This window comes from Coloeus monedula (assembly GCF_965178545.1).
Source record: "Coloeus monedula genome assembly, chromosome: 13".
NCBI lineage: Eukaryota > Metazoa > Chordata > Aves > Passeriformes > Corvidae > Coloeus > Coloeus monedula.
The window spans coordinates 17875065-17897463 of NC_138793.1; the positions used below are offsets into that span (position 1 = coordinate 17875065).

At 48.8% G+C, this 22399-nt stretch overlaps 1 protein-coding gene across 1 annotated transcript; it reads right to left on the reverse strand.

Moving 5' to 3' along the window:
* Positions 1-2133: 2133 nt before the first annotated feature.
* On the reverse strand, positions 2134-22021 carry COTL1 (coactosin like F-actin binding protein 1). The gene is made up of 4 exons (XM_082290246.1): positions 21862-22021; positions 21454-21536; positions 11579-11736; positions 2134-3436 (listed from the first exon to the last, which is right to left on the reverse strand). The coding sequence occupies exons 1-4, from the start codon at positions 21936-21938 to the stop codon at positions 3326-3328; spliced, it is 429 nt and encodes a 142-aa protein (XP_082146372.1). The 5' UTR covers positions 21939-22021; the 3' UTR covers positions 2134-3325.
* Positions 22022-22399: the final 378 nt, after the last annotated feature.

Here is a 22399-nt window from a genome sequence, read left to right on the forward strand (position 1 = left end):
GCCGAAGGTTTGATTTGGTGATCTTGGAGGTCTTTTCCAGCCTTAATGATTCCATGATTCCAATCTTCCTGAAACACTCTGGGAGCTCCCGATGAGCAGTGTAACAGCAAAAATAGGCAGTAGTAATTCCTTCTTTGTCTCCACCACTGGGTGAAAATACAGCCCACAGCAGAGTCCCTGATGCATCTGATCAGAGCAGCCACTCGCAGCCACTCAGCTGCCCTGGGGTCTCAGAACAAATTCCGATTTTTGTTGTGCTCTGGTGATATACCAAGCATGAGATCCCAAACCCACCACAAATAATTGATCTTAGGCTTTCGCTCTTTGTGTCCCAGTCTTTCTGCTGCTCCATTTTTGCCAATTGTGTCTTGCATTATTAATTGTAAGCACAGAAGGAGAATGCCTGCAAACACTGTGGGGTAAATACTCTTCCAGCCAAGAGGGAGCAGACCCCAGAGATGAGTTTTAGGCTGAAGAACAGATTGTGAATTACATCAGGCTTGTGCAGCCCCTGGACCAGCTGAGCTGCTCCTACCCCCAGTGTAAGGGTTTGACATAACACCAGCAATATCACTCTCCTGAGGGAAATGGAAACCATTCCTAATACTGAAGTATTATCAACACTCTAGAAATGAAGCCATTTAATGGCTAGTTCAGATTACTCCTCAGAAATGAGGAGTACACAGGAATGGAACACTTAATTCTGGAAACACATTTTGCCCCAAACACTCCCAGGCATCCCCTGGGATGTGCATTCATCAGCTTGGGCTGGGTGTGTCTCCAGGACATTCTTTGTGACCAAGATAATCTTCTGTTTGAGGGTTTGACAAGCAGGGACTTGATTAACTTGGCTGTTGCAGTGTTGTCAGAGGGACAGGACTGTACAAACAAGAACTCCCCGGTGGGTTTTCAGCACTGACCCAGTGAGGCCAGAGGCAGAGCAGCAGCAGTGCTCCTGTGCATCTCATCCCAGCTTTTCCCCACAATGTTCTTCGTAACATCAGCAGGGCAGTATCCCCAGGTAGCCTGCCCAAGATGATGAAGTTGAGGCTGGGAAAAACCCAACCCCACTGATTCTGTTATTATTCTCATTCATTAGGCTGCTTTTCTTTCCATAAGGATTTATCCTGATATCACAAATCAGTAATTCCTTCTCATTTTTCTCATGTGTTGCCCATGCAATGCTGTACTAGTGCCTGCAAACTGGATATTCCTGCGTGCCAGTACACCACAGAGGTGATTCAAAGAGGCAATATGGGATTCTTCATGTTCTAAGAACTGGATTAAGGAGAGCAAAGCAACCAGAGCCAGGGTGATGCCTCCCCTCCCTCCATCCCTGGACCCAGCTTGCCAAAGGCAGCACAAGTGCTCCATTTGTTTGCTGAGATGCCTTTGAAGGCTGAGAAAGCTGATTTGCCACTGCTGAGCTCTTTCTTGAGCCCCCACCACAGCTGGTGCCGATGAATTTCTTGTAATGGTGCTGTCAGGCTTCAAGACCAGACTGAGATTTGTGCCACAGGCTGTTAAATAAAAGTTTATTGTGGTCACTGAGCCAGTCAGGCAAAGCCTCAGAGCATCATAAGCTCTCTGCAAAGCTCCTTCCCATTAGTTATGCCTGTCCCTGCTGTCAGTCCTGTAAAAAACAACCATTTCTCTTCTTTCAGGGCAAGGTTTAGGAAGTTTGGTCAGGAATTGTAATGCCCCATGTAACCCTGTGCAGGAAGCTGCAAAACCTGCCTGAAAGCATTGTTCTTGTCCCCAAATCTGTTCCTGACCTCTCTACATTTATTTTCTATGGCTGCGAAATTCTCTTTGACCCAATTACAATTCCCAGTTGGCATTTTGACGCTGGAAGTGGAGATGTAGAGCTGCTGAACAAAAAGTGTGTCAGGTGCACTGTGGTCACCTCTGCCTCTTGGAGCAGAGACGAGCAGACAAGGGCTGCAGGCACTGGGATCATTTTACATCTAAGCCAGTGTTTAATTCTCCTAATAGCCCCAAGATTGCAGGAGCTCAAAGCTTTACACCAAGTATTAAGAAACCTCCTAAATATGGGCTTGTTGCAGGGAAGGTAAAAGAACAACAGAGTCGCCGAGAACTGTTCTTGAAAAACATTTATTTCTGTAATGGATTTATAGCGCTGACTCCCAAGCCCCACAGTTCCTCCCAACACGTAATTCTGGGGACAGTCACCTTTGATGGAAAAACAAAAGCCATACAAAGAAGCCCCCACAAGCAAACAGTTTGGTACCAAACTGTGCCCAGGTTCTCTCTGGGCCTCTGCTGTTAATATTTAACCCCAGCTGGGACAGAGCTGCCCTGCTCCATGCCTTGTTCCCAGCTGGAGGATGTTCACTGCCAAATGCCCCAAAGAACTGAAGATGTTGTGGTTAACTGCAAAATAACCAGTGGGGGAAAGGGCAGGGAAGGATTCAGCAGCTGCTATTTTTTCAGACTCATTGAAAAAGGAAATCTATGCATTTCAGTTTCACCTCCTGAGCCCCAGCATTAGCAAAGTCAAATACAAACCCAGAGACCAACGTACACAAAATAGTGACCAAGTGTCCAGACATTTCTAAGCCCCTCAGTTTACTGTGCTGTGATACCTCCAAAAAGCAACAAAACCCACTTCAGGATCATGGTGGATCTTATTTTTAAGAGGGAGGGACAGAGATGCAGCACAGAGCATAGCAACTGTCAAGTAATGTTTAAGGCAAATTTATTCCCATTTATTAGGAGTCAAAGAAATTTTTTTGTTTGTTGGCTTTGTTGTTTAAGCTGTTAGATAACATCTCAGCTGCACATTTATGCTTAGATGGTTTAATCAACGTTTGAGGGAAGTCATCTCAAGCTGATCTGAGCCTAGAACAGCAAATAATGTTATTCCCAAGAATAACAGAAAGAATTTTTCAAAAATTAAAATAATCCATGTTCAGAACTCCCCCAAAACTTTCTTCCCTCAGAGACCAGGTTGAGCCCAAGTAAAACACACAGACATGAAGAAGGACACAGTGGCAAGCCTCTACAAACACAGTGGTGAACAGGACCAAAGCAGAGCCAAACCTAAATTCCACAGGTGCGAGAACACGGACAGAGTTATGAGTAAAAAAAAAAGGGGGGAAAAAAAGAAAAACAGAGCCCCAGAGAGGAATGTTTCATGAGAGAGAATGGAAAATAAAAGTCCTCTGTATGCAAAAAAGGGAGTTCTTAGGTGCAGCCACAGAAAGCTGGGGAGTTCAGTTGCCTCATCTCTCAGGTGTGTTAGTTTGTTGTGCCTTTGCCCTCCCTTGGAGATCCAGGTGATGGTGCCAGGAGGTTCCTGCCTTTACTCAGTCTGTGCATCATAATTAGCCCCCCCTGCTTTCTTCAGCTCGTTCTTGATGTAATCCTCATCCAGCTCTTTGTGGTCACTGATCACAAATTCTTTGGCAAAGTTCTGCAAGAGATAAAGAAAAAGCCTGTTAAAAAAGGGGGAAAGTAACTGAATGAAGATGGGTTATCCAGCTTCCCTGGCTGTGTGAGCTCCATACCCTGATCTGCAGCAGGGATGATAAATAGAAAGCTGTGGATAAGACAGGACTGGTGAAGGCAAAACCCAACGCTTAACCTGGAAATATTTAATGTGTCTACTTCCACAGTCACTGGCTGCAAGACCCAATCCTGCACTGTGCAGTAGCTCTTCCTGGAGATGCACAGGCCAGGTTTCCCAAGTAGTAGACACAAGTAGTAAAACACACAAAATTACTGACCTCCTGACCGCCACTGACCCTCAGCATAATCTTGGGCAAGTCACTAATCCTCTCTGTGCCCTCCTTAGGACCCCTTCTCCTAAAAAAAGAACAGCACCACCCCAGAGCACACTGCTATCACACCCTGCCAGCCGAGGGGAGAGTGCCTTGGTTGAAGACTGAGCAGCACGTGGATGGTACCAGGAGCAAACACATCCCTTCGGTGGATTTGCTGCCTGCTCCCCTCATCTCCAGCACACCCCGTGGCCAAAGCCAAGGCACTGCCCCAGGCAGGCGGCTGCTGCTGTTCACAGGCTCCACTCTGCCCTGTGGTTTGTGATCCTCAGTGCCCTCTGAGGACACGCTGCATGAACACATTCGTGCGCTGCAGGGCAGCTTTCTCCCTGCTTGAGAGCTCTCTGCAGCTCCTGGGAGCTGGGCAAGGCCCGGGCAGTGTGCTGGGATGGGAGGCTGTGAGCACAGAAAACCTTTCTGGGAGCAGAATGGGATTCCAGGGTGCCTTCAGGGCTCTTGTCAGAGCAGTGGCACCTCGGGGATTTGTTCCCTTGTCCCTCCTGCCTCCCAGCAGGGCTGGCATGGCATCCATGTGTGTGCACAGCCATTTCAGCAAACAGGCTGTCTGCTGCTTGCTTTAGCATTTTCCTCCCCTTCCTAACCACAACTGAGAACGCTGCCTGAGTCTCCCTTCCCCCACCCCACAGAGCTTTAGCCAGCGTGACAAACACAAGCATCCATTGCACTCCGCCAAAAAAAAAAAATCAAAATCCCAACATCCCTGCTGTAATGTCTCGGGAAATCTGCAATGCCCGAATCCCTGGGCAGCGAGATCCCCAAAAGGTGATGGGAGCTGCCTAGGAGGAGGAGGCAACGCTTTGGGGGAGCAGCAGGCATCTTGTCCGGCTCTCCCTGGCACTGGAGCAGCCCTGGCACAGCCGGGAAGGGGGGGCTCTAATTGGTTTCAGACTCCTAAGCCATGGGAGAGCTCTTTATTTGGCAGCGTCTCAAGGGTCTCAGTTCGGGATCGGAGCCGGGTAAAGAGGGGGTGGAGGAGGATGCAGCTTGAAAGAGCCTCAGCACCTCTTTCATGCGGTGGGAGAAAGGGAAGGCAGAGGAAAACAGCTCCCTCCCCCCGCCGGTCCCCCGGGCTGCGGCTGATCCCGTTTCACACCGCAGGAAATCCTCGCTGCCGGGGGAGGAAGCTCCGAGCAGCTCCAGAAGCCTTGTCTGCTCTGCTCTGCCTGATGGGCAGCCACACAAAGTGCTCAGAAATACCAACCCTGCACGGCACCGTTTGCTCCACTGCCCGCAGTGGTCGGGTTTTCTGGCCGTGCAGACAGCACAGGCACTCATCCACGGCTTGGCAGGGGCCAGGGAAAGTGGGAAAGACGTTGCTTTTTAGAGAAAAACAAACCTTTTTTTTTTTTTTTTTTTTTTTTTTTTTTTTTTTTTGAGATGGGAATGAAGAGGAAAACTGCCCAAACCATCAGGTTCAGTTGTGCTCACAAGTGTCCCTCTTCCAGGTCTCCAGGGTGAGATCTGTGCAGAGCTCTGCTCTTGCTGAGAACAACCCAAGGATTTTCAGCTATTTGGTGCTTGCTGAGGTGTGCTGCCTATGTGAGGTTTGAGCTGAGCCTTTTCAATTCATTTTCTATGCTACCAGGTTTAACAAATTTTCCTCACCTTGGGAAGCAGATTATCCAGGACTCCGTGATTTCAGGGGGAGTCTTTGCCCTGCTTTAGTGAGAACGGAGGCAGGCCCATAAAATAATTTCTGAGAGGGATTCCATGAAAAGTGGGTGTATTTTATAAATGTGGGGAGGGTTCCTTTCAATGCCCACTCTGCAGAATCCAGCTGATTCTGAAATTAGAACTGCAAGTGCACTCATGCCCGAACAGAGGAGGATTAATCATATGTGCCACAAACTAAATATAATCACTCAGATGCCTTCTCAATTAGGCACTTACCCAGATGTCTCCTGGGTGATGATCTGTGGCCACCAGCCACGAATTCACATCAACACCACCAAGACACCTTGCAAGGATTGAACAGTATCCCCCTAGCAGTGGACAGACAGGTTCTTCTCCCAGCCACTCTTAAATATCCTCTTAGCTGACTGGGCCACCTCTTGTGCCAGATTCGTACCCTCAGAGTGCAATCTGGGTCACTGCTATTAATAGTTCTGCTTTATTCCATTCTCTCAGGGTCCTCCTCGGTTCTTCACACCAGCTCTTACCCACCACGGTGTCTCCTCAAGCCTGGCCACAAGGGGAGAAGATGCTTCTGGTGAGTTTGATGCCTGGAACTTCTGATTTTAACGCCCTGCTTGACCTTCTCCAGCCACAGCCTCCCTCATCACTCTGAATTTACTGTCTGAGCTCTCTGGGGCCAAGCTTTTGTTCAGGGTGCAACTCCTAAGGCACAGTACATAACTCTGATGCTCGGGCCCTTGGTTTGCTGACATGTGTCTTCATTTTACATCCTCCACTTCCTTTTCCCTTCTCCTCCCCCCAACCCCGGGCTTTCTACAACCACAGCAAGCCCTGCCAGTGAATTCTAGCCTTTGTCTTCACCCCAGTCACCAGCAGCCTACAGATAACAGAAACAATGATGCCATTTGTCTCTATCACTCTCACAACACAACAGTGACCACAATCTCCTTGCTTTGCCTCTCGAATCATTGAACAGGACACAGAAATACTGAGGTTCACCCACGGTTCCCCAGTGCACCTCTCTGGCACGAGCTCCTCTTTGTGCCTGAGCAGAAAAGAGTCACAATTTTGCAACCCCATCCCCTGTGCCAACCTCCACACCAGGTACAGACTGAAAGGGCTCCAACCACGCAGGAGCAAAAAAGGAACCTGCATTCCTCCCTGGGAAGCACAAAATGTGTGCAGAAAGCTCAATCCCCCTCTTCCAGCCAGCTTAAAGGGGGGGAAAAAAGGGTGGAGTAGATTTTCTTCCTCTCCCAAGCCCTGAATGTTTAGCATATGGGCCATAAAATTTCCCCAAACTGTCAAGGGAAAATGTGTGTGGTGCAGATATTGTACCAAACAAGGTCTGCAGAGGCCCGTACAAATCCCAGCTTGGGAAGCCTGAAGCCAGGAGTAAAATTCTTGTATAGTCTACAGACACTGGGGTTCTCAGCAGCTACAGATGGTGCCAGGTAGTTGAGCAGCTTCTTGCCATTTTTTGTTTATTTTATTTTTACTGGGGCTTGCAGCAGCTTCTGCTGATGTTGCAAATCCTCATTTCCACTGTGCTTAATGTCATCACTCCCATCCACTGGTCATCTCACCCTCAGTGCAGATGCACTACAGAGGAGGTGACATCTCCCAGGTTTCTTTTCCAGCATGGTCTGAGTCCCAGGCCTACAGCAAACCTGCTCCTGCATTCAGCTGTCAGACTCCAAGCTCAGCAAAATCCCTCTCTTCAAATCTACTCCTTGCCAATTTTACATGGACCAGTTCCAGCCGCTGGGAGAAGCCAGTCCAAACCTCTGGCAAACACTTGTCTCAGCAATGGGAACTGCATTTCAGCTGCTCTGCAAATTCTCCCTATCTCTGCTTCATCCCACTGGAAGAGTCACAAGCCTGTGTGTCAGACACAGGGCGATGAGAAGCTGCTGATTCTGACCCCCTTCTCTAGACTAGGAGTTCCTGTAAATCCACATCCACTTGGTATGGTCATTACAGTAAACCAGAGCAGGAAAAACAGTCAAAAAGGAGAATTTAGTTTGCTTTCCCAGCAGGATCTCACTCACCCTCATGAGTAAGACTCTCAAAGCCACCATGACGCAGCCATTCCCTGTGAGTTTGGTTTCCTGACTGCCTCTGACAAAGCTATTAAACCTTCTGATTTAATTCAGATATTTAATCTTCTGGTCAGGACTCTGTACTGATATGAAAAAACCAAAGCACCTACAGGGAGTTCTGTGTGTGGTGCCTGGCCCAAGATCAGGGACAGGGACCCCATCAGTGGGTGCATGAGACACCAGCAGTGCAGTGAGGAATTCAGAGGAAAAGGGAAAGGTGAGCAAAAAAAGATCTGGCCATGAGCTGCAAAGCAGGAACTCAGTAGAGCTGTTGACATCATGAAAGCCAGAAGAATTCCTCACCAAAAATAATGATGAATAAAATGCCATGAATATTTGCTCACAGAAACAGAGCTGTTTTACCCTGAATATGAATTAGGGAAATAACAGAGCATATGACTTTGTGGGGGAAGGAGTGCTGATGAAAACAGAGGAGAGTCAAAATCCATGGAAAATCAGACAAACTGGCAAAGGTTGGGCAGTCCCTTTGCTGAGAGAGTCCTGCAGGACATGAATTCTGTCCTGCCAGGAAAAAGACCCCAATGGTGCCTAAGGAAGAGTTAAAATCTCCTGGTAGGAAATGCAGTCATGGAGGGCAACAAGTTCACAGAGAGGAAGCAACACTCAGAGGGAAACCAAGTCCTGTCTCCAGTTCTTTGGTGTTTACACTAAAACCATCCCATTCCAGCACCAGGTGCCACTCCCAGTGCCCCAGCCCCTGTGCCTGGGCTCATCCTTGCTGTGCAGGGGCCACCAGTGCCCAGGGGTGGCTCTCTGTACACATCTGCCAGGTCACCCTGTGCACAGGTGACACATGGCTGCTGCTGCTGCTCCTGCTGCAGCCTTGCAGAAGTCACTGTTCCATGAACCTCCCAGTTGTTTAGATTGTTCTAGGGACATGTTTAAACTCTACCCCAGAAATGATCTCCCAAACATCTTAAGCAACTGCCTGCAATGGGAAATTGTGTGCCACTTCTTCCCCCTTTAGGTCTGTCCTCGGCATGGAGAGAAGCCCAGTGGATAAAAGATGGAACAGTGCATCCCCTGCTCCCTGTCTCCATTTGCACAGCAGCCTCATACAGGACTACTTAGGCAGACCCTTAAGACAAACACTTGTTCACCATCCTGGCCTCGCTTCTAATCTGCTCCCAGCTGAACTACTTGGACCAGGCTGCAGGCTTGATCCAAGATTTCCAGCTGAGTTAAGGAGGAAAGGATGGAAAAATAAATGTCTGTGGGGGAAAAAAAAAAAGCTCCTGATAGCTCCTTAAATGCATTTTTCTACAATCCAAAAGAAATACAATAAACTCAAAACCCATTTTCCAACAACATTAAAGAGGTAATAAGGGTAAGTCCAAATAGGGCCAGAGGACCTGGCTTTCATCTAGTACAGATCAGAAGAACTACAGCTATTTTCAGCAGATGAGATCCATCCCTGTCATTTTGCAGTTATTACAGCTAAAAATCAATTGTCCTTTCTTCCTGAGAGATTTTCTGGCAACCTCCTGCACTTACTATGAGCACTGCTTCCCCAGCCACCTCCCTATGGATTTCACAGCACCTGCTCCCCCTTCCAAGGCAGGAATACAAAAGCCAGGGCAACCCAGTTCCTCTCTCTGCTTTGTAATAGTTCATCCCTTTGTTCACAGCCCATAATCTACTCTTCACCAGTTAATATTCCTTGTGTTTTCCTTATGGCAGGTGCTTCTAGGAGCCCATAATGATCCCTGTGTGGGAACACTCTTTATCCCAGGGCTGCCCCATGGTGGGTTGTGCTGGCAGGCGGTGCCTGAGCTGACTTTCACTCTGTCTCACAGGAACAGCAACATTTATTGGTGTTTGTTCAGCTCTGAGCAGAGCTCAGCCCCAGCTCATCAGCACAGCACAGCCCAGGATACAAAACAGGAATCCTCTCACGCTTTGGTCTTTAATAAAGACCCACGGTTGCTGTGGCAAATAGTACAAGATAGTGAGGGCCCTTCAGGTTTTGCTGAGGGCTTCCCAGAGTGAAGAGCTGCTCTTCTGGAGTCCCAACCTATCCCTTGTGTAGGTCACAAAATCAAAGCTGTACAAAAAGCCTCCTTGTGCCGCCCTTCCCCAGGGTGAGGGCACGTGTGGGCCCTCTGCACAGAGCCAACTGCACCTACATCCCCTTCAGGGTTTGCAGACCAAAAAACTGCCACCTTAGGGTACTCCTTATTCCAAATGATGAACCAACACTGACTCAGATTTGTAGTTTATCATTGCAAAAAAAAAAAAGTGTATTTTTTATGTATAACTCACATCTCAAATAAAAAAGTGTAAAAAACTGAAGACTGAGAATGTACCTGAGGGCCAAGAGAACTACTACGAGTGAAATAGCTCTGGGATAAATTCCCTCTGTTAAATTTCAGTTGGACTTTCTTGTCCTTGTTTATTTTGACAGATTATCTGCAAGGTCACAAGCATAAAAAGAAGAAAATAGTTCTGCTTTTATCTCACTCAGAGGGATTCAGTTGCATATCAAGAGTTATTCAAAGTACTTGTCAAGATAATTTCTTCTGGAGAGCAGATCACCATTGCCATGACACTCAGAAATGCTGTGCAGGGCTTTGTAGACAAGGCTGCTCAGTAAAAGTGTATCGAGCACCAGTTGTATTGTTTTTGTATCTTAGCACAGACTAATTGGAATATGAAAGCTTTTAAGTAACAGCCAAGAATGGCTAATGCTTCACCAGATTATTAACTTGTACAGACTACTAATCAAAGATGAAACAAGTGAAATTGCAAATTATATGGAACAGACCCGAGGGACAGATCTGAGCACAGTGCTCAGGAATGCTATTCAACTCAACAGGAATACGTTGTCTAAACAGAGTTTTAAGAAAATCTTGGGCTTAGTGACTCATATAAGAGTCATTCATTAGTACTCTGTAATTTCATCTTCGGCTACAATTACACAGTTCCAGCTGCTTCCCATGAGCAGAACCTTGCTTTCCTAGCTCTCAGGTGTCATTCTGGAACTTTCTTTGGAGAACAGACCCCTGTGAGTCGTTGTCATTCTGAAACATTTAGCACCAGATCTTATCGTCTGGAAGGGCAGGAATGCATTCTCTTCTCCATTCTTCTTATCTACATGTAATATTTTGTATCATATAAACTTCCAAAGAGTTGAGAGGGGCTTCATTCTTACCCTTCATAGTGTCCTGTTGGGAGATTTCTTTGCACAGGCAAGAGTTCAGTTACTGAGAGAGATTAATTTAATCATCAGCCCCTTCTCCAAGAGCATAAACAAGACCATTTCTCAGGCTCTGGCAAGCCGGTTCTATGTTTAGTTGGAAGAGCTAATCTTGCTTTAAATACTTCTCCAGAAAAAGCATTCCTAACATCAGCATCCTCTCCATCACAGCCAGGTTTCAGCTGTGGTTCTGTGCAGCCCCCCACGAGTCACTTCTCTCCTGGCTGTTGTTCGTTCTCACTTGCACTGAGCACATTTCTCCTTCCCCTGCTACGCCCAGGGCCGAACAAAGCCAGTTCACATCTAGTTAGCTATTAAGAGCTGTTAGTTAATTGGTACAATAGGGACTTCAGACTCTGGGTGATTAGCTCCAGGAATTCACCGTGCAGAGACAAAAGGCCTCCAGAGAAGTTTAAACAAGGGTGTGGGTTTTCCTGTTTAATTTTACCTGCTTAACTTAATACTGCTCTGGATCATTCAACATTGTATTATTTCCATATCGAGGAAGGGGATGGGAGACATCTTAGTGGTGACAGGGAGGGGAGTGCATGAATTCCCTCCTCGAGAAATAGCTACGGCAGCCTTAAGCTCAAAAGGTGCTTCTTTACGCCTGAGTGCTCAAAGGGCAGATGTTAAGCCTTCCTAGGAGGAAGACAGGCAATAGGAAACTGTCTTCTTTTTAAAGGATTAACTCCTAAGTTGGAGGATGATCCAATCCTTCCCCCTCTCTCCCTCCTGCTGGTGTCTGTACAGAAAGCAGTGATGGGAGCTGGTGGTTAAGAGAAGAAGGAAGAGGTTACCTGTACTACTTCCTTGACCAGAGTCTTGTCAGTCCCAGTTTTGGCTCTCTGCAGGCCACTGACATCCTCTCCAATCCAGGTGATGAGGGCAAACTTGACTCTCTTACTCATGGCATCGCCAGTGGTGAATCGGACGAAGCCAAACAATCGCACATCATCTGCAGAGGCAAAAAGGGATACAGTGATTCAAACCAGGAACATCCCTGCCTTCCCGTTTTCCTGGGTGAGCCTATTGCTCTCATACACCACGGCCAGGTGCTGATCCCGTGTTTCAATGCCAGCATTTGGGAATCAGGGGGCAGTACAGGGACTCTGCTCATGTGCCCTGTGCTTACAAGGTGTGCTTTGCCTGGGTTAGCTCTGCCTCTTCTGGGTTCTCTGAGTTACTGGGAGGAAGCTGGCTGTGCTGGACACCCCACAGCACAGTGGAAATGGCTAAAACACAGCCAGCAGGCAGGTCAAGAGCACAGAGCGAACCCCAGTTACACATTCAGCCAAATGGTTCGTCTGCAGGTCTGGTGAAGAAGGGAAGAAAGTGATTTCCTGGCATCTCTTTCTTACAGAATAGCAGGATTAGAGGCACATTTGATAACATTACCAGAAACTGGCCACTGTGCAAGTCTGATCCTTCCCCCTCCTTCCATTCAGTAACATTCTGGCTCACTTGGAGTATGAGTTTACAAGAAGGAGGGGAGAAGAAGGAGCAAAAGAAAAATCTACAATTGTCCAGGTGTAGTTTTCTACTCCTTCCAAAGCCCTGGAGAGAAAAGTCCTGGATTTTCGAACTGTGCTGATCTTTGTCTCACAGCTGGCTTGTGCTACACCACACCAGACTAATTTAGCCTGGCCATATGTGTGACAACCTTGCAGTCTCTTATCTCAAACGGTTCCTTCCTCCATCTCCTGGTGACTCATGGATCCAGGCAGTTGGAAGCCTTCCTGATCAGGGGCACCATCCCCCTGCATCCCCAGGCTCCAAGGGATGCTGGAGTCTTCCACCAGGAGTGGCAAAAAGCAGAGCAGATGGACACTTGTGCAATTGTGGAATATTCTTAATCATGGCTTCTTCATCTCTCAGAGGTCATTCGAGGCCTTTTAGAGGAGGTGACTCAAACCAGAAGAACAAACCTCCTGTTTGAGACGACTCCTGGTAATCCTGGTACACTTGTTGTGACCAGTTCAACATGCCTTGGAGGGATTTGCCAGGTTGACTAATTGCCAGGTGAAAATGTAGGCTCCAGGTGCAGGAATGACTGCCAACATCCCCAGCACGCTCCTTGAGCAGCCAGGACAGGAGCTCTGGAGACAGGGGAGAAGCAGCTCTGGATTGCTCATCCACAGGAAATAAGCTGCTAGAAATCAGTGTTTAAAAAAACAGAAAATTGGGATATTCTCTGCAAGCTGACGTATCTCAGAGCTTCTTTAACACTTTGATTTGCCAAAGTATGAACAAAGACAAATTCCCCTCGATAAAAGACTTTTTTAAGTCTGAAAAAAAAAAAATCTATCTCTGCTCTTCCTGTTTTGTTCTCTCTGTTCTTTTTTTTGTCGTTGACAGAGAAATACTGGGCAAACTAGAAAATGGATGTAGAGGGGTGTGTATGAGCCAGTACAGTGTTTAAAACAAACTCCTCTGAGGATTTCAAAATAGAAACAAAGAGAAAGCTCTTATTCAGAGGGAAAACCCAGATGGATCTTTGGAAGGAGAGAAAGAGTCGTGTATCAACAGCGCAGGCAAACCAAACTTCTCTCTGTTACCCTGCTACTGGGGAGTGTAGGAAACTCACGTGGAGACTCCTGTTTCTGACAGCAAATCCTCTTCCCAAGATTGATTAGAACCATAAATGAAGCGACAGCCAGGAAATACCCAAGGTGAAACGAGACAGTAAATCCCCTAAGGTTACAATTAACAGATCCAGGAACGAGCCTTGCTTCCCCAGCTCCCACAGCAAAGGAGGCCACGCTCTGCCCAGAATTGTTCTGTGGCTCCTCTGGGAAGGGTGCTGGAAGGCACTTTAATGTCATCGAGTGCTGGGACCTCCTGCGCTGTACTGGTGTCACTGCCCTTCCCACCTTGAGCCTGTGGGGTTTTCATCCCTTCTACCCTTCTACCAAAGGCTGTTACTGAGCCTGAACACTGGAATATGCCCCTTTATAATAAAGAGAATGGAAAAAGATAATGAACGTGAAAAAAACAGTGCTTTTTCATAGCAGCACAGAGAGGAAGTTCCAGGGATGCCCCATCCCTGGGAGTGTCCAAGGCCGGGTTGGATGGGGCTTGGAGCAACCTGGGATAGCGGAAGTTGTCCCTATCCATGGCAGGGGGAGTGGAACAAGATGATCTTTGAGGCCCCTTCCAACACAAACCATTCTGGGATTCTATGAATTTATCTGTCAGAATAACTCCCATTTTACATGAACCCACAGCTCACTGGCAGCAGCAGGATTTGCTTCTCAGCAGAACTTTCAGTGCTTGCCCATCCTGGTTGAAAGCAGCTCTATGACACTAAAGAGAGCCAAATCCAGCAATTCCAGCTTCTACCCATGAGATCACCCGAGTATGAGCAGCTCTTACTTCACCACGTTCAGTCCCAGTAAGTTTAATGAGCACCTGAGGTTGGACTGGGGCTCTGAGTCACCTCTTGGGCAGAATTTCCTGGGGCTGCTTCACTTGTGGGGGCTTGAAGGGCTCACACCCCAGCTGGGTCCCGTCTCCTCCCGTCTCCTCATGGAGTTTCTATCCCCACTGGAGGCAGAACAGGCTCTTCAGCTGCCACAGTCTTCAGCCCAGTGTATTTAGCACAAACGCGATGCCTTAAGTCGCTGTGCCGTGTGTGAATCGCGGCAGCGTTTCAGCAGCTGCACACAAAGGCAAGAGGGAATGTGGATTGGAGCCCTGAGCAATTAACATGTCTCTGTTTCTAGAAGGGCATCAGGGATGGATGGAGAGGTTTTTAGCAGTAGCTCAGCCTGGGTATAAGCCTCTCCAACTGCAGGTCAAAATCCCTGAGCAGAAGTGGCTGAGTTTCACAATTAGTCTGAAGCATGTTCAGAGTGATAAGGGGATAAAACACGAGTTCTTTCATACTCCCAGATTTCCTCTTTCACAGTTAATCAGTTCTACCCTGCCACATCAAGTCCCCACGCTGGAAGTCATCAATGCCATCAGTGCCAATTCCCCGGGAAATCTGAAGGCATTAACATCCACCACTCCCTTCTCACGCACAACCACTCGCGGTGGTTTTAGGAATTTGCTGGGAGTGAGGGGAGCAGAACGAATCAGAGAGAGACAGCCTACATTTCCCCTGAAAGAGGAAATCCTGCCTAGAACCCCCTTCCTGGCCACTGAGCCATGCATTTCAGGGCAGAGAGAAGCAAGTACCAGATCTGGGGGAGAACAGAAATAGCAGCTTTATTTGAGATCTCACAAGATCCAAACAGCAGAAATTAACAATGTTAACTCAATTAATACCACGACTCCTTTCACAATGGCTGGACAAACAAGGAGCAGCACAATGAATGCCTTAACGAGCATCACTCAGTATTTCTCTCCAAACTCTTTACTTATCAGTAAGGCAGGATTTTCCAAATACTCTGATTGAGCTGCCCTTGGCTGTCAGCAAAGCTTGATGCCAAACTACGGAGATTTCCTTCATGGTATCCTTCCTTTGTTCTACATCCACTCAAGCGCTTTGGTTCAGCTGTGCTGAAAAATTCCCCGTTAGATTCAAATGCAGTGACTCATCAGCAAAAGATAATAGCTGCAGGAAAGAAATACACTGGCAGAGCGTCACGGTTCTCAGGCTGAGGGCTCTGAATGGCCAAGCCAGAGATGTGCCACGATGGAAACACTGCTCCCAGCTTCACCTGCCTGCTGAATCAAGGTCACCTGCAGCAAGGCAGGTGATGGACTGACCTGCTTTTGTCTTCTGTCCAACAGTGAATTACTTCAGTGCATGACGGGTTCCATGAGGATTGAATTTGTTTACTTCAATTGGATTAATTTTAGATTAATTTGTCAATTTTCCACCTCTTCAGTCAGCCCTGTGGTCACGTGGCTACAAGTGCAGACAGAAACGTTCCCTACCTCTTCCTACACTGTTTTTTCCTCTTAAACCCCGTGCTAAGCCCACAGATCTTGTGCAGTGCTGCCTTGCTGTACCCTGATGTGTTCATTAAATCATCTCAGACGTGTCTGACCCCAGGGCCACCAAGGGCTTTGCTGTGGCACCAAACCTTCTCCAGGTAACACAGGGTGGCTGATGTAAGTGCAGGGACACAAGTGGACAGGGAAAATGACCCCACAGGGGCTTCTCTGGTCCAGTGAAGCCAGCAGGGGGTTGCTGCTACCCCAGTGACAGTCATGGTTTCTCTCCTGACCTGGGTGTACACTGGAAGGCAGAGTGGGAGCAAAAGGAGATCCAGCTCTTCCCTGAAGGAAGAAATGGTGGTGGTGGGTGTCCAGACAGGCCCAAAACAAAGGGCAGGCAAAGGGTACAGAGCTCTTCTTTCCCTGCTCCTGTGCCTCCCATGGGATGGCAGAGGCAGACCCACAGACATGACATTTTAATTAAACATCACAAAACCAAAGAGTTACCATCACTGCAGACCTTGACCTGATGAGTTACTCCCGCAAAAATCAGTGAGAATATTCCCTAAGCCCACACCCTGTCCATAGCCAGGGCCAGGCTAAGCCTGGGCTCCAGCTGGCAGCCAGGAGATCGCTGTGACCCTTCCAAGAGCACGTTCACACAGGCAGGGAGGGCACAGGGGCAGGGTGACAAATTCCATAAGCCACCCATGGCCCCAGGTCTTCCTTTAAATAGCCAGTAAGGGAAAGCAGGAGAGATGAACATGGAAGAGGAAAAACAAAAGCAGTAGGAGAGTAATTTACAAGGCCCATTTTAGCAACTTAAGATGCAGCCAAATGCAGATAAGCACCTATCTCATTATATGTCCTCGTGTGTTTTTACAAATCTTTCCTGCAACCTGAGGTGCCAATGTAACCTTGGTGATCTCTCAACTCACAGCTCCTACTTTTTAATGTGCAGCTCAGGCTTTATGGGACAATTGATCTAAATCCCAAAAAACCTTGTATTTTTATTAGGAGCCAATTCTATTTCTATTTTCTAATATTTTATGTCAACCCCAAATGATTTTATAGGGTATTTATTTCAGACCAAAGATTTTCTGTTCTTCCTGCTGCTGAATGCCCAGTGTGGTTTTGGTCTGATCTTTTCAGACACATGAATAACTATCCCATTTCATGCTGTCATTGCAATTATTTATCTGGACTGGGGCTTTCCAAATAAAAGGCTCATTATTTCTTTTGTCAGAGATGCATTGAAAACAGCTGTTCACATATGGTATGGGGGGCCGGGGGGGGGGGAATCCAGTCTTCTGACCACTCTACTGCTTAATGGCAGAATGCACACTAAAAAAAATGAAATTAAACCACAGACAGAGCCAATGTGATGCTCTGCTGCTTCCTAACACAGACACTGAGGCAATGTCCAGGGCAGTCAGGTACAACTGGCACGCACAGAAGCTTCCCAGGATGCCATTTCTGTTGTAACTCATTCCACTCTTCTCAGCAACAGCATCACCAGTTATAAGACTTTGAAATTAAAAACATAAAAAAAAAAAAATCCTAAGAGCTTTCACATCCTTCTATACAATAACTTTCAACTCTTATCTGTTTCTGGCTTCAAATGCACCAGCTCAGCTGCTTTTTTCAAAGTGTACTGATGGCACGTAGTACTGACCACCAAATTAATGCTTCCTCTGGAGGCAGGCCATCTGCAGAGGCAAGAGCTGGAACTGGGAAGTAAAATGGATCAGAAGCCTTGAATTAAGTCCTTGTTTAATGCAGAGGTAATCTGCGCTGTTAAGCCCAAGCAAAACAGTCCTCAACCAGAAGACGCAGGGGGTGTCTACACTGAGTGTTTAATGACCTTGACACAATAAATGTCTTTGGTCTCCAGACTCTTTGGGTCAGACAAGGGCCAGCACAGGCAGGACATTGGTCATTAGGCAGGGCTGCAAGAGGAAGAGCCACCAGCAGCCACCTCCTAATCATACAAGGATGTGCCAGTGGCTTAAAGCGACCTCCTCAGCTTTACTTTGGGATAGGCTGGAGGAGAGGTGCTCACACATGTGGGGCTGGCCTCTGGAGGACAGAGAAGATGAATGCCTGGCTCTAAAGCAGGGTCTGCTTCCTCCCAGCCAGTGTTTGAGTTGTCTTGTGACACACAGACCTTGGCAGCACCAGCACGATAGCGACTGACATGCACAAGTCCAGGGTTCAGGCTGTGTTGCAGCATCACCCCGGGACCCTGAACAAAAGGGCACTGAGGAAGCTCTTTTTTCCATGTTTCCTTCCTTTATCAGTGGCAATTGCTGTCCCCAAACAGGGGGATGGGAAACTGTGGTAGTTTAATGATGCTCTGTGTTAAACTTCTCTGCTCCTACCCAAAGCTCAGTGAAGAGCTTGGGGAGAAAAGGCCTCCCCAGCAGGATCTGTAAGATGCAGGTCTGATGTGGGCCATGTATCTGAGAGTAGAGCAGTGGAGGAATGACCCCACAGCAGGGACAGCAGCAGCTCCTGGCTCAGGGCATGGGCCTCAGTGCCCCAGCTCAGCACCTCTGTCACATGTGCCCCTCCAGCAGCCCCAGAGTGGGGCTGGAGGTGTGCAGAGCTGGTTTCCGACACAGCCTCCCTGAACTGCTGCTTCCTCTAAAAGAAGCAATTTCAGTTTCTCTCCTTTCCCTTTGTCCCCAACCACGCTGGTTCCCCGAGGAGGTTTGCAGAGTCAGTGATGGGCTGGGCATGGAAAGGGTTATGGATGGGGGGGAAAAAAGCAAAAATACAGTCCTGTTACCAACAGCCCCTTCCAGCCCCCCAGCCTCTGCCACTGCACGAGGCAGGACATCCACCACAGGCAAATGCCTTCCAAACTGGTAGAAAAGCCCTTGCCACTGGAATGAGCACACAGTGACCCCGCCCGTGCTGCCACCCGATGCCCGGGAGGGGAGCAATGTGCACGGAGGTGCTTTTAATAAGAATGGTTCTTAACGAAAGGGGGGCGCACAGATGTTTGCAGCTCAGAATGCCGCTGAAATGGCTGGTGCAGGAAGTGGAACAGAGCGAGCTCTGGCAGTGACTCTTCGCCCTCTGAGATTTGCAATCCCAGCGCCGGCTCTCACCTTCAACCACCAAATGATGCTCAGCTTCTACCAGAGGCAGCTGCAGCTCTTTGTGGCTTTCAGAGCAGTTTTTCTCACACAATAGGAATTCAAAACAAGGAAGTTTATTCTGATAGCAAGGTTTTTTAAATTTTTAATCACATTTTCTGAAGCTGTTTGCATTGATAGCAGCTCTTCTCCCCTCCAGTGAAATGTAAAAGGAGATGGAAGAGATCAGGAGGAAAGAGATGTAGCAACAGGAAGGAATAATATTTAGCAGCTTTTCCCATCCCTTGCTACTCTTCTTTACTGACTTCTACTGAAATATTCCAACCAACTTTACTTCGACTTCCTTCCAGATGGGAAGGAAAGCTCCAACTTCACTGCTGGTCCAAGGTTTGATTCCTGACTATGTCTAGCGGGCCAGGTGAAGGTTTTCTGCACAGATGGAGGCTCCAAAACTTGCATCTCTTCCTTCCCCAGCTGCTGCACCCTAATTCGCGGGTGGAGGAAGATCCTTTCTAGCGCTCAGCCAAGGACCAGGCACCTTAGTTTGCTTTTTTTTTAAGCCTCTAACAGCTGTGCTCCAGAGGTGGTTTTGAGGACAGTTTCTTGGCCCTGGTCTGCCAGAGAACAGCCCTCACCAGGTACATGCCAAGGGAAAGGGAAAGAAGGAACAGGGAAAGGGAGCAATGGAGCTGCTCTAAGGGATTTAGCTCCCCATTAGAGGCTAACAATAGGCCACAGCCTACCCCACAAGGGCCCTGTATTTAACTCTTCCCTTACCGAGATTTTTTCTAAAATACAGAAAATTTCCTGGTTTTTCTGTCTTGGGGCCAGCTTGGTTTGAACACCCTGTTTATAAATGGGTTTGGCCCGTGCCAGCAACGGCAAGAACACAAATGTGGCCGCACTCCAGAGTGCAGTGTGTGCCTCCATCAGCTGTTATCCTCATCCTAGCCAGCCCAACCAGTGCCTGCAAGCCCCTCTGCCTGCTCAGCCACTTCTAAAAGGATTCCCTTTGCCACAGAATGGAGGAGAGGAAGTTCTTAAGGGGGTGCCATCCAGAAAAAAACATTGAAAATCAGCTCAGACAAAAAGAAAGACAAAGACTGTATAAAGATAAGGAGAGAAAAATAAATGGGGAAGGCTCTCCTGCAAGCCTCAGGTGTCTGGAGACACCGGAGATGCTCAGTTATGTTGGCCAGGAGAGGAGACAGAGAACGTGGCACTCAGATCCCGAAGTCACTGACCTCCCAAGGGAACAATTAATCACTGCCATGAACTTCCAAAGTGCTGAGCCCTGGGATTCCCTGGATTCCAGGTAATTGCTTTTTCCCTTCTGTTGCCCACCAAAAAGAGTTGAGTGGGAAGGAGTTCCTGCAGTGCAGTGACTATCTCTCCTGACACCAACTACAACAGGAGTTTTCCTCTCTTAGTTTTGAGAATTTTCCCTGCAGGTTCTCCAGAACAGCTGGAAACGATGCAGCTGTGTTAATCTCAGTAAGACCCCACTGCCAACATCGTAGCACGGCAGCCTAAACCATCTTCATTTCATGGCTCCTTTCCAAGGACTAAAATACACTCTTCTCCTATGATTGATCAGACCTGTCCCGCCCTCAGTTACGTTCCTGGAAGTTCTCCCCTTCCACTCAATAAAGCACAGCCAAGCCCTGGGACTCACAGCCCCACGGGCAGGCACTGCTGTTTCCACAGCCACGGGACTGCCGGAGGTATCCCCGGGAACTGCCCCACCCTGAGAGGGCAGAGACTGCTCAATGCACGATTCCTGCACAGTTCGGACACATCATTCTAAAAATACAGGTGAACCATAGCACTTGATTGTACAGTAACTGGCTGAGCGAGGAAGACTCTGTTATAATCCAGTATGAATCAAAAATGCTCCGTGTCTCACATCACTTGGTGACATTGTTAACCAAAAGCAGCCAAAACAGGAGAAAAACCGAGATAAAAATAAAAACCCGCTTTTGTGAAACTCATCAAAAGTCACGACCAGACGAAGTTAAACTCCTCAGTTTATTCCTGTTTTCCCCAGGCTTTGTTCCTGCCCTGAATGTTCCGCAGCCGGCAGCTCAACAATCGACTGCCACGTTTAAACCTGGAGCCGCAACAGTTGCGGTTGTGCAACGCCACATCTGCGATTGTTCGCAGGGCGGTATTGTTCGAGCCCAGCTTTGCAATGACCACCCTCCGCTCAGGTTTCACGTTCTTAAAAAATCCCACCAAGCCTTCCAACTGCAGTTACTTTAGTGCTGTGATTTTCAGAAGAATTTTAGAAGTATTTCATTCCCAGTGATCTGTAAGACCGCATCTCTCTAGCCACAAAAATTGAGTCGGTTTTGCCCTGAAATTGCATTGCCAAACAAGGCGACCGTTGCTTATCAAGGTTTTATCTGGTTTATAGCCGAGAAGCAGTGAAAGATTGTGCAAAGAGGGGAGAAGGAGCCGAAACGGTCTTAAGTCTAAGGGTGAGACAAAGGACCCGCTGGACTATGGACTTGAGGCAGTTGCACTCTGTGGAGCTGAAAACGCGACCCCGCAGGGCAGGGCAGGCACGGGGAAGCAGCAGCACTAATCCCAGTCCCCCCAAGTTTCCTCCCATCCTTTCCCCCTCGCACCGGGCAGCAGGAAGGGCGGAAAGGGGCCAAAGGGACGGAGACGGAGCTTACCTGTGCACTTCCTTTTGAAGGTTTCATAGTCTACCCCTTGGTCTCCAGGGACGATTGTAGAGCCATTGTACTTAAACGTCACCCTTCGGGGAGGGAAAAGACAAGGGGAATAATACAGTTAAAAGTCACCTTTCGGGATGCGGGAAAGGCAAGGGGAGTAACACATCTAAAAGTCAGCCTTAGGAATGGGGGAAGGGAAGGCGAAGAATACATTTAACAGTCACAGTCTTTAGGAAGGGAAAGGAGGAGATGGGGAACAATAGACTGAAAAAAACCCATCCTTTCGGAAGAGGGGGAGAGGAGAAGGGGACAAGGTCTGTAGAAGTCCCCCTTTGGGAAGCGCGCAGAGAGGACGGGGAATCCCCATCGCACCGCTGCCCGTCCGGGGGGATGCCGGGGGTCACCTACCAGTTCACCTCGGTGGCATCGTCCCTGACGAGGTTGTACGCCTCCCTGCACGCCTCCTTGTCGATTTTGGTGGCCATGGGGGCGAAGGGGAGGGGGGCAGCGCGGAGCGGCGCGGAGCTGGGGGGGCCGCGGCCGCCGCTGCTGCCGCACCGCGCTGAGCGAGCCGAGCCGAGCCGAGCCCCGCGTCCCGCGGCCGTCCCGCCCCCGCCGCCGCCGCCGCCAATGGCTCGGCTGGGCCTGCCCCTGCCCGGCCCCTCCCGGCGCGGGGGGACCGCGGTGATGCAATAGCCCGCGGACGGGGGCGCGGGGGCCGCGGGGCTCGGCCCGGCCCGGCGCGGCGCGGACCCGCCGCGGGGATGCTTTTCCCGGCCGCCGCTGTGTTGGCAGCGCCCCGATGCTTTGGCAGCCGCTGAGCGCCGGCAGGGGGAAGGAGGCAGAGGCGGCGCCCGGGATGGAGCGGCCGCCGGCGGCGCGGCGGGGCCGGGGGCCGGGCCGGGCGCACGGGAGGTAGCGCAGAGCGGAGCAGGTGAGCGGGGGG